The sequence below is a fragment of the Sciurus carolinensis genome, chromosome 9, assembly GCF_902686445.1.
Source record: "Sciurus carolinensis chromosome 9, mSciCar1.2, whole genome shotgun sequence".
NCBI lineage: Eukaryota > Metazoa > Chordata > Mammalia > Rodentia > Sciuridae > Sciurus > Sciurus carolinensis.
In genome coordinates this window covers 130,062,676-130,074,743 of record NC_062221.1, presented here as the reverse complement: position 1 = coordinate 130,074,743, position 12,068 = coordinate 130,062,676, and the positions used below count along the sequence as shown (strand labels likewise).

The 12,068-nt window shown below is 46.6% G+C and overlaps 1 protein-coding gene across 3 annotated transcripts in view; it reads right to left on the bottom strand.

Annotated features, from left to right (window-relative positions):
- Eva1c (eva-1 homolog C) overlaps positions 1-11,264 on the bottom strand; it is a 78,638-nt gene extending 67,374 nt beyond the window's left edge. Inside the window, exon 1 of one of the 3 annotated variants that reach the window (XM_047563895.1) lies at positions 10,015-11,264. In XM_047563895.1, the coding sequence (XP_047419851.1) occupies positions 10,015-10,846 (832 nt within the window). In that variant the 5' untranslated portion in view covers positions 10,847-11,264. The remainder of the gene's footprint in view (positions 1-10,014) is intronic. The other 2 variants (XM_047563894.1, XM_047563896.1) reach the window with 2 other exon arrangements.
- Between the last annotated feature and the right edge of the window lie 804 nt (positions 11,265-12,068).

The window sequence follows — 12,068 nt, the reverse complement described above, 5'->3', positions numbered from 1 at the left end:
TGCCATCTCCGAGATTCCAGTAGCACCCCCCTCCCCTGAGTTATGACAGACAAAGTTGCCTCCAAATGTTGCCAAATATTCCTGAGAGACAAAATCACCCTGGGTGGAGAATCACTGGTTTTGACTAAATGTTAAAAAAGCTAAATTTTCATTGGGTAAAGGTAGTCATCGACTCTATGACAACGAGGCATTTCGGGTGAAGGTTAACAAACCAAATGAGCTGCCTTGAGCAGCCAGAGAGAAGAACTTTAGCCTCAAAGCACTGATTCGTGGCTTCCAAGAAGCATAAGGCTACTTTAAAATAATCCTGGGACCTCCAATTTCAAAGGAAAAAGAGGGAATTAGAAGAGAGTATAATATGTCAAAATATACTCTACTGTTATGTATATCTAAAAAGAACAAATAAAAAGTGTTTTTAACTTAAAAAAAAATAAAGAAGAAGAAAAGATGGACCTCCGTACTTGGAAAAGGCAGAAAAGGCAAGACCACAGGATCTAATTCTGCACAGTCAGACCTGTGGCAATAGAGTCTTCAAGTTCCCTTCTCATTCCAAGGCTGGGTCTTTGCATCCAGCCTGACTTATCCACAAAGCATCTTGCATCATTCACTTTGGAAGGAATGTTTACTTATTCAAGTCTCAGAAAATTGAAAAAAATGACTGTCCCTTAATTTCACGACTGAATAGACAAAAGGAGACACATAGCCTGAACTCGGGTTCAGGGGACATTCTTTTCAAGGAAATGGATTGTAAAATTGTACGCATTCCTTGAAGCAGATCCCTCTATAAATTGGCTTTCCAAATAAGATCACCCACTCTCATTTCCACCTGTCTCCTGTCCAACAGACACAGGGAAAAGGGTTTGGTGACCTGAGTCTTTCCTGTCCCCCAGGACAGTACAATGATTTATGATCCAAGCCTGAGAATTTCGGAAGCCACCAAACATGAAAAGAGTGAAAAATCTTCTAAGTCAAGGGAAGAAAATAGATGACTTGGTAGCACAGTGTGTGTTTCTCAGACTCTGAAACACTACTCTGAAAGCTGTCACAAGTACGCGTTGCATGGGCCCTTGCAAACAAAAAGGGTTATTTTATCCAGATTATTCCCCCACATTGCCAGGGAAAAGGGACTCATTTGTAATCATCAAAGGAATGCTGACAGACTTGAAATGGGATTACACTCTATTATACTCATCCGAATTAAAGATTTGTTTTGGAGATCATTCTTAGATTTCTTTCTCCCTGCTCCTCAACTCCAAATGAGGCCATTTGTATTCACAGGACATAGAAGGCAGACATGAAATCAGACTGTTCGCAAACATATGTTTCAGACTCAGTGACCTGAGTTTCAAATTTTAATGTTGCCTGATTTTCTGTATGTGGACAACTTGGCTCCCGGGGTTGAAACTAGCCCTAGCATCATATCAACCTCTGACTCATTAATGCAAGGGAAATTCTATGTCAGGGGCTTCAGTGAGTTGGTGATGTAGGTGTTGGAGGGAGTTTAAGTCAGAAACGACCCTATGGAAAGGTAAATCTATGCACGGACAGAGCTGTCCAGCAGGTCCGTGGACACACTAAGAAACCCACAGTTTCAAGCTCTGCAATCTGGTTACCATCTGAGAGAATGTGACCTGCCAAATCTATTGTTTATATTTCAGACTTCTTGGTGATTATTTTTGTGTCCATGAACCCACTGAAAAGCAAGCTTCCTTAAGACAGGAATGACTCTTTGGGGTAGACCTGTATTATACTTAGTACAGAATCTGGTACCTGAGACACTTTAATGTTTCCTGTTCTTCCCTATAGAACTACCATTGGGTAGTCATCTCGGTACTGAGACCCACCTGGAGAGGAGGCTTGGATGCCTCCAGTGGGTCAAGAGAGTATCTTGGGATTTTAACTGAGGCAGAGAATAAAATATTTGAGAGGACATCTTTCTCAAGGCAGAGGTATTAGTCTTTTAAGTAGGAAGACAAAACAAGGCATGGAGCCAGGTGCATTAGAAGTTGTATCACTTCTTTGCTCACAATTTCTTTCCTATTTCATGTATTCTTTCTAGACTTAGTGTCCTTCTTCATGAAGTATATCCTTTAGTAGTTCTTTCAGTAAAGATTTATTAGTGATAAATTTGTTTTTATTTCACATGCACTCTTGGAAATTAGTTTAGCTGCATATATAATTCTGAGTTGACAGCATAGGGATTTTTTTTCTTGGACTTAGAAAACATTATTTCATTGTGTGTTTTCTGGCTCCCACTGCTGTTGGAGACACTTTACGGATAATTTTTTTCTCTGATTATTTTTAAAACTGTCACTTTGTTTTTAGTGTTTTAGTTTTGATATGCTACATCTACAAATAATTTATAAAATAAATGAAATTTATAAAATAAATAAATTTTGCTTGGAACGCTCAAATTTGAATCTTTCTTGAAAATCAATCTTAGGATACTATGACCTTGAATGTTACTTGTTCCCCGTTTTCTCTACTTTGTTTGAGATATTTATCAGTGTATACTGAACTTTCATTCTGTCCTCCACATCTTATAAATTTTCTTTCACTTTTTCCATGTCTTTATCTCTTTTGTTTCATCCTGAATAATTTCTCTAGCTTTGTTTTCCAGCTCATTGTTTCTCTCTTCAGCTATGTCTAATCTGCTCTTTAACTTATTTATCTAGCTTTTAATTTTGATCAATATATTTTTTCATGTTAGTAGGTGTATATTTTTATTTAAATATGCTTGCTCCTTCTTGACAGTATTTTGTTCCTTTTTCATTTTGGGAATTTCCTTTCTTTTTTCTTAAGGACTCTATTGTTGCTGCTGTTGATTATTGCTTATGCAATGTAATTTTGAATTGTGTATTCATAGTCAGCAGGATTATATCTACAGGAATCTTGAGGGGCCTGTGTTGATAATGTTTCCATGCAGGGTATAACTGTTTATTTTTGCCAAGTACCAGGGACATCTTTATCAGTTTCTCAGCTTGTGTTTCCCAGTAAAGGTAATGAATTCAAAACCAGACTCTCAAAAAAGCAGGTCTCTGATTACACACTCTCAAAGGATATTATCTTCTTTCACCAGTCCTGATTCCACACTGAGACTGGGTTCCTTATCACTTTCCTTTGCAAGGGCTAATGTGTTTCTCATACACCTTTTAAAGATAGTTTAGTCCTACAAGGTCACAACTTTCTATTCCAATTCCTCCCTTTACACTAGTCTAAAGCCTGTCTCCTGCCCTTGTGCACCTGTTGAATCCTGGTTGTCAAGACCATCAAATAACCCCAGTGCATCCCTAGGGTCGGCTCTGGCAGACTTCTCTGGTCTTTTGCCCTCCCTTCATTTTTGTTCCCTGAGTATTTCTTATACCTAATCACTCACTTATGCATTTTAAGGACATTTGTTATGTTTTATTTAACAGTTCAGGTATCTTCTTAGGAAAATAATCTCAGAATAAATGCAACTCATACTCTCTATTTAGTTCTTTGGGGCTGGATGGTGCTATCTTTGACAGGACACAGAATAAGATCTGGTGCTGGTAGATTAGGTGATGAACATTATAGAAGTGGTATTGCTTTGAACCACTTGTCATATGTCTATTTTATTTTCTTCCCTTGCTATTAGAAAAAACTCCCTAAAAGTTACTTAGCCTCTCTTTGCCTCAGTCATTTCGATTTTCTGTGACGGTTGTGAGTTTCAGGTAGTTAATGAACATGAAGTTTCTAGAACAGTGTTTGGCATGCAGTGATGTATGTATGTGCTTGATAATAAACCCAACTATTTTTAACTCACCAATGGCTCCCACTGTGCTGTAATGGTTTAAACTGGAGATGGTGTACACATAGGGGGCAGAGAAGGGGAGGCAGAACAGGGGCCTCATCCCAAGGGCAGATTAGTCACTTGCTCAGACAATCTGAGATTCTCCTTATAGTACAGAAATCTTGGTGACTCTCTTCTTAAGAGAAGCCATTTCCTTACAGGGAGACAGACATCAGTTCATTAAAGGAGGGACAGAGAATCATAAAATCTCAGTGTGCCCTTGCCCCACCTTCCTAATCATTTCCTCAGCTTGAATGGTGAGTATACGGACCTTTGTAACTGGATCAGTACTGGGTTCAAATCCTGCCTCAAACTTTTACTGGCAGCCATGGAGCTGGGGAAAGAAGTCAGGTGACCAGTGGGGGTGGGTGTCGGAGACAGCTGTTCTCTGAATGTACATCACCCTCAAACTGGTGCCTTTGCAAGAATGTCGAAGGCACTAAGCCAACAGAATGGCCCTGAAGACAAGTGACTTCCACATTTTCATAATCCTGAACCCCACCAGTAACATAGTTTGGGAACACAGCTCTGAGATCAATATGTCTGTATATGCATTTATAAATTATATAGTATTCAACTATCAATTTACATGTCAATAAGCAAAACTTAACTTTTTTTTTTCCAAGATAGAACAACAAAAATAGCCGGCCCTCTGTACCCATGGGTTCGATCTCCATGGATGCAACCCAAGTGCAGTCCAAAACATTGGGTCTGTTGTCAACATGGGCAGACATTTCTTATCCTTATCCCCTAAAAAACACATTATAACAATGATTTATGTAGCTTTTTGTTGTATTAGGTATTATAAACAATCTAGAGATGATTTAAAGTGGACAGGAGAATGCATGTAAGTCATGCACATGCCATTTTATAGAAGGCACTTGTGCATCTGAGGGCTTTGATATCTCTGGAGTCCTAGAACTCTCCAGCAGATACTGAAACACAACTACAGACAAGTTCAGAAGTTCTAATATTTTTCTCCTGCATTCCAGTGTATCCATAGTTGGTGACTACACCCACTTTGGAATGACGAATGGAAAGACGCTAAAGGAAAGGGAGGAAAAGGTCAGTTTCCTCAGCAGGCACCTGAAATGGCAGAGCCCACTCCATGAACTATCCGGAAAAGTTTGGCAAATCATGTTTTTTTTTTTTTTTTCTTCCTGATCTTGTTCCCTTGACACCCTCAAAGACCAAGTTCACAGCCTGGCCTTGGTCTAACGTTGGAGGCTGCCTCTGCCCTGCTTCCTAGCTGGGTGGTCCCAAGCAACTTAGTTGCTGTCTCTGAGTCTATTTTTCATCTGCAAATGAGATTAATACTTAACTCATGGGGTTGTTCTGAGGATGAAATCAAATAACACCAAGCTCAATTAATTTTTACTCCCTCTCTTTCTGTTTCTCCCCTGAAAGTGCTGCTAGGCTGCCCTTTCTAATAAAGCACCTGGGTGACCAAAGCCATCAATTACAGGACCGCTCGCAAGCCGAGACACTTCCCTGCTACAGAAAGAGCTGGCAGAACATTTTTCAGATGCAGTGGCTTTCCATGGAAACAGAAGAGCGAGTTCAGATACTTGCTGTTCATCGCTCTTCTTCCGTGGCAGCTAGACACCTCCTTCGGACATTCAATTTGCTTTTCTTTGGTTATCAGCTGGCTTTTCATTCCATAAAATGTTCTCAAGTGAAGGTAACTCCTGAATAACAGGATAATGTCACAGAGGCATAACAAAATGTGGAGGGGTGTGTGCGCATGTGCTGCGCCTGTGGGAAAGGATTAGGAGGTGGAGGGAGGAGCTGGGAAAGCACAGTCCTGGTCTCCCTGAGGGTGAGTCCTGGGCTGGGGGCTGAAGGGGACACCCAGCCAGCCTCGCCTGTGTGCCCCTGGATGAACTGATGCATGAGCAGGAGGCAGCACTCCCCTCTGACACCAGGGCAGTAGTCCCAACTTTGCTTTAGAAAAGACACCAATGCCTGGCTCTTCCTGGGTCAATTAAATCAGAAGTCCTGGGGTACAGCTGAACAAATATTTTTTAGTCTCCTCAAGTTATTCTGCGTGCTTCCCAAATTTATTCAATTACCATATTTCTATATCATGAAATTCCTGGCCAATGAAATAAGGAGCTGCCAGTCAGGTTTATTTATTGGGCTGCCAATGATCTATGTTAGCGGCTGAATTACACCCCACTAACACTCAGTCCGAACTTCCAATACCTTAGGATGTGACTGTATTTAGAAAGGCTGTGGCCTTTGAATAGGTGATTGAGTTAAAATGAGGTCATTAATGTGGGCTCTGGTCCAATATGATGTCGTCCTTGTAAGGGGGATTGACACAGACACCCACAGAAGGAAGAACCTGTGAGGTCACAGTGAGAAGACAGCCATCTACAAGTCAAGGAGAGAGGCCCCAGAAGGAACCAACCCTACTGATATCTTGATCTAGGACTTCTACTCTCCAGAATGGCAGAAAAATAAAGCTCTGTGGTTTAAGCCACCCAGCTGGTGACACTTTGTTATGGCAGCCTGACCTCTAATGCAACCTGGTACTAAGCACCATTTATTGCTGACTGGGGTCACCAATGGCAGAGAGCCGAACAGTGGCCCAGGGAATCGCTTCCATCATACAAGGAGCCTTCCTTGAGGTCTGGGGACAAGGAAGGCCTTGCAGGCTGCCCCCACTGTCTTTGTCTCCTATCCCTTCTCCCTCTTGCTTCTCAAACTCTCCCTATATGCTAAAAGTAGGGCAAAACCAAATGTGTGAACTAGACACATGTCAGGACTACTTGTCTCCAGTCAGGAGCTCTCTAAGAACTCAGGCAGAGGACTGAAACAATGCTCCAGCTCTCCAACCTACCCATAAGCCCATCACACTGAGAAAGAAAGAAACAAGGAAGAAAGGGGAGAAATGGGGTAGGGTGGAAAGAGAAGGCTCCGTTTGTCCTCATCAGAGAAACAACAGAACAAAACCACCACCAACAAAAAGTCAGCAGGTTCTGAGAGGCCATGGCAAACCGAGTCCAAGAGACACACTGAAGCCCCACTCTTTAGGACAAAGGTTTTCATTGCTGGGACCCCAAGACTACCCCACCCTCCTCTCAGGGCTCACCCCCACACTCCGGTTCCTGGCCTTCTCTCTTTTACTTCTCTTTGCTTTCTTCAAAATGACCGCCCCCCTCCAAAATCAATGACCAATTTGGATACCTCAGGCCACATCCTCAATTTGGGGATGTAGTCAGTAGAATGGAATCCAGCCAAAGAGGAAAAGAGATGGGGACCAGGCACATTTGAGGATGGGCTTAAGGATCAGAGGCACTGATTTTGCATGCACCACGTTTGCCTTTTCTAGAACACGTGTTTTAATGCAGTGATGATAGCCTTCCAGTGGCGGCTGGCAGCATCTCAAAATTCTCGGGGAAAGAGAGGCAAGGGAGAGCTCAGGAGCCTGTGTGCCTGTGTCCCAGCAGGCTTGGAGGTGATTAGCACAAGTCACGAGCATGGGGTGGGAGGAGGGGGCCACGATGCAGCCTCCGTGTTATTAAGAGATCTGATGCTGGAATCCCCAGGGCAAAAAATCAATGACCCAGGAAAATGACACCAGCTGACAGCCTCAGGCAAAGGCTCAAGGAAGAGTTGCAGAGAAGAGAAAGGCTTAAGTAACTTTCCCAAACTGCAAGGCGGACCTCCTGGGAGGCCCTATAGTGTACAGACATGTCTGGGACCCCTGACATTCTGGCACTTTCTTTCATATGTATATACCATCTTCCTTTCTCCCTCACAGGACAGAGAAGTCTCCCTGCATCCTCCACCAGTTTTTGATGTTTCCCTTATTTAGAAAACAAGCCAGCATCTGTATTGTCAAACATGCTCTCTGGTCCTCTGCTATTGTTGTAAAGCTCTGCGGGGGAGGGTCTGCTGTCTCTGTGGAGGCCTCTGTTCTGTTTCTATATACTCCGCCAAGTTCATAAAAAGGAACAGGACTGCCTGTCCCCAGGAAAGCAGGCTTTGAGACCACAGGGAATTACAGGATCAGGATCTACGGCTTCAACCAACATATTCGAGCGGACACTAAGACTAATTTTTGGAGCTTAGGAGTTTCCCTCCATGTCCTCTATCACATGGCTTGGGGTGGAGTCCCTAAAGTTTCCTTAAGTTTCAAGTAAAATCAGTTGACTTTTCATCTTTCTTTCTTCCTGAAACTTTTCTAATGTTTTCTTGATCCCACACTGTATAGAATTGGGGTTTGAATGTGTCTATGGTTTCTTCCTTTCTTCTTTTACTTCTTCTTCCTCTTCTCCCTAAAAGGCTGCCTTACACTTTCTCCCTAGCCCTTAGGTCCCTGGGAAGTAACGCTGAAATATGGGGCTCGGTTGTCCATGGACCTGGCAACACCACCACCTACCGCTGGCTCCAGGGAGTTTAAAATTCTGGAATTTGGATCCACATGGAAAATAGAAGGAAAAGGCTTGTTTTCTTGTTACTTAGAGGAATATGCATCAGAGCATCCATTTCCCTCGGGATGTAGTCTCCTTGTTTGATGCGTCAAATTCAACTATGTAACTATTGCTACACAGACAATTCTAGGCTGGGGGGAGGAGTAACCTATAGACTTACGAATATTGCAACTACTTCCCTAAAGAAACAAACTCTAAGTGTCTATAATCTGTGAAAACAATCTAATGGTTACAGTACGATTTGCCTAAAGCAATATTTGTTCAGTTGCAATGATGTCACAAAAAAAAGGCTTGTCAGCTTTTAATTCTTGCCTTAACAATATTCAGAGCTAGACACACTGAACTCAGAACTGCTTCCTATAGCTTAAATCAGCAAATGCAAAGCTGCTCTAGCAGCCAAGAAAGTACTATTATAAAGAAAAAGAAGAGTAAGAAGGAAGAGAAAGAAAGAAAAGAAAGGTTGATAGCACTTGAAAAACCTGATGCATTTCCTCAGCACATTTACCACAGAGTTTTGATCCTCTGGGGCTTGATTTTAAGGGCCATGGATTGCTTGCCAAAGAGGCATATCTTGGCTTCCTTTGCCAGGCAGGAACACTGCCTTGATATTAAATATTCAAAGCAAAGAACCTCTGACCCAAGGGCTTTCAGCTAACAATGGCATTCTCTGTAAGTAAACCAGAAACCCAACTCAACTTTTGCTTTGCCAGTGTTCTTTGCCATGTACTAGTCTACTGCACAACAGCACCGAGGACTGACTCCATTTACCATGATTATATTGCAAAAGACCCTGCACCAGGGGGCCCCAGACAGGGTCTGTGCAAAGCCTGGACTTGGCAGAAGATCCCTGGAGAAGGGGGAGTGTGGGGCTCAGAGCTGCTTCCTGGGCTAGGCGAGGGGGTGGGGGCTGTTTGCAGGCCTCCAGCCTTGCCAGTTAGAGACCCAGGGCCATGACTGCTGCAAGGACTTTTGTTATGTTAAGCAAATGCCGCTGCGCTAATAGAAGCATATGTTCTGACAGCCATCAGCAACCTGGAAACTTCTTTGACTTTGGGGCCACACCTGCCACCTTAGAACTAAGACCCTTTGCAGGAAGTTGGGTCGGAGTTCCCAAAAAGAAAAGCCTTATAGTTAACTTGGTAGGAGGAAATCGTTACTTTTGTATGGATGTGAAGGGGGAACGTTGGGCACCTATGGGAAGTAAAGTCATACCCCCGAGTGTCTTCTCTGTTCTGTAGGCTTCCCCACATCTCTCATGCAATCTCCATCAGATCTCTGTTGCCCGCAGCCTTCCTCGCTACCTGCCGACAAGGACTTCAGGTCCATGGTCTCCCAGGCTAAATCTCCTTACGTGGGCACCTGGGAGTCTGGCTGGGGCGCGACCTGACTATGTGGGTGGCAAAGAAAGTACAACTCCTTTGACCACAACACGTGTATCTTCTAGAGCTGGGCGCGGCACAGGGTTCAGCTTAGGGAGCCTCCAGTGAACGTGCGGCTGTCAGGGCTGGGTCGCTGATGTCGGAAAACTGACGAGGTTGACAGCAGAGCAAGAAACTCCAAACCCATTACACATCCTTCCTTAGAGTGGGGGACTACCCTGCCGCCACCCCGACACGCAACCACCCAAGAAAACTGGCTAAGAGCACGCCTCGACTTTAACCCAGCCCGATCGTGGCCCCTCAGGCTGCTGCCCCGAGTCGAGGGCTCACCTGAGCGCACCCCGGCGCCCGGGACGCACGGCTAGGAGGGCGCTCTTACCGGAGAAATCCGTGAGTGCTGCGATCTCTCTGGAGCAGACCAGGACCGTGCAGTAGAAGAGGCGCAGGAGCTGCCCGGGAGGCTCTACCTGCCTGCGGAGGCCGGGATGCTGCGCGTGCTGGGGCGCTGGCGGTGGGCGCGCGCGTCCTGCCAGGCGCATGGTGCGCTGCGCGGTGGGGCGCCGGCAGGGGCCCAGGGAGCCCGGGGATCGTAGACAGGAGGGCGGCGTCACATGGCTGGGCGCGTCGGTGGCCTGTAGCTCCACTGCCCCCCGCCGCCTCCTGGCTGTGGGAGCCTCCGCCTCCCAGAAGCGGCCCAGCCCGGGATCCCCAGCAAAGGGGAGGGGGCGGAGAACTGGGGCGGGGCGAGGAGCCCCGGGAAGGATCCGCGTAGTTTCCCCGAGAGGAAATCTCCGCTGCAGCTGCTCCGAAGGAAACAGCGAGGGTGGGGGGCGTAGAGAAAGCATAGCCTCCACCCGCGGGAGGCTGCGGAGGCCGGTGGTGACGCGTAGCAGGTAGAGGAGGGCGCCCCCAAGTACGCTCCCCAGTCTGCGCAACTTGAGCGCCTTCCACGCTCGGGTCCTAAGCCGGGAAACGGCCCGGCACTCCTGGCCCAGCCCGCGCTGGCTGAGTGCCAGCTTCACCCTGGTCGGCCGAGCAGCGCGGCCGGTGCCCGTGACGCACTTTAGAGGCAACGCGATGAGTTCAGTCCGGGAGCCTCCCTGCCGAGGACCAAGGGAAAGTGGGGTCCTGAAGGCATGGGATAACAGCACTGCTGTCCCTACAACCCGCTGCGCTCCATGAGCAGTCACCAAACACTCAGTAATTCCCATTTCACAGGATAGAAGACCGAGCCCCAGAATGTGTCTAAGCTCTTGAAGACAGGACAAAAATGGAACTGGGGGGTCTCAAACCGAGTCAGATGGCCCCAGAGTCGAATTCTTTTCCATTCCAGTGTGCTTCCTTTGCTTGCTGAGTGTCAGCAGCAATAGGCCATCTTACACTCCGCGGGAATAAAGAGCTGCTGAGCGCTAATAATCGGGCTTTGTTTTAAAATGGGCCACAGCATCTTTACGAACATCTTGATTACGTGCGGTGTGACTCTCGTTTGGACGCCCAGCCCGGAGGCGAAGAGCTTGGAGGAACCCAGGACAAGTGCGTGGGAGTTCGGTAGCTGCGCTTCGCCGGCAGGTACCTGGGTTTAGAGACCCCAGCGCTACGGTCCGCGCCAGCGATCCCCTCTCGGCGGCGCCGGTCAGAGGGAGAAAGGCCAGGCCGGCGAGCGCTAGGCACAAAATGTTCCTGATGACCGCCCGCAGGCCCTGCCAAGTTCCCGGCGCGCCTGACGCGGAAACGTAGATAATGAGGCCCAAGGGCGGGGCCAGGAGCACTGCCCCCGCGGGCTCCAGAGCCACCAACGCCTCGGGGCGCTGCAGGGAGGCCTGTAAGAGAAAAAGCTAGGCACTGACCTCCAGGTAGTGCCCCTTCAGAGGTGGGCCACAAAGACCGCGGAGGGGCAGGTGACGTTGCGTTTCACGCAGTGCTCCCGCTAGGCCAGCGGAATTGGGATTCCCAGTCCCTTTTCCCCTGATGGCTAATTCTGAGCATCAGAGTTTGTCAAACCGGATCCGGTCTACCAAGCCCCAAAACCTACATTAAAATAAAAACTCAACCTTCTCAATAATCCTGGGTCATAGGTATTAATGTGCGCTTCTTAGGTTGGGGTCACTAGGGCTGGGCATGCAGATAAGCGTGCTCAAGAGGCAGAAGCTACTCAGTAGAGTTTGCCCAGAGCTCAGGTCCCTCTTTTATTTTCTAATCTATCCATTCGCTCTTCCGGTTTGGATATGAATTGGGTACAGTGTGTGCTAGGGTCTGGGCTAGGGGCTGGACTTACTGGCAGTGTGAGAGGACCACGTTCCCTAGGGACGAGGGCCGGCTGCACTGTTCTCTGTGTCTACAGTGGCTTCCAGATGCCAGGGTGGGCATTGTTACTGTGACTGCATACCAGACTTACTTATCTGTAAAGTCCTCAGGCTTGTTGTGAGGATTTAG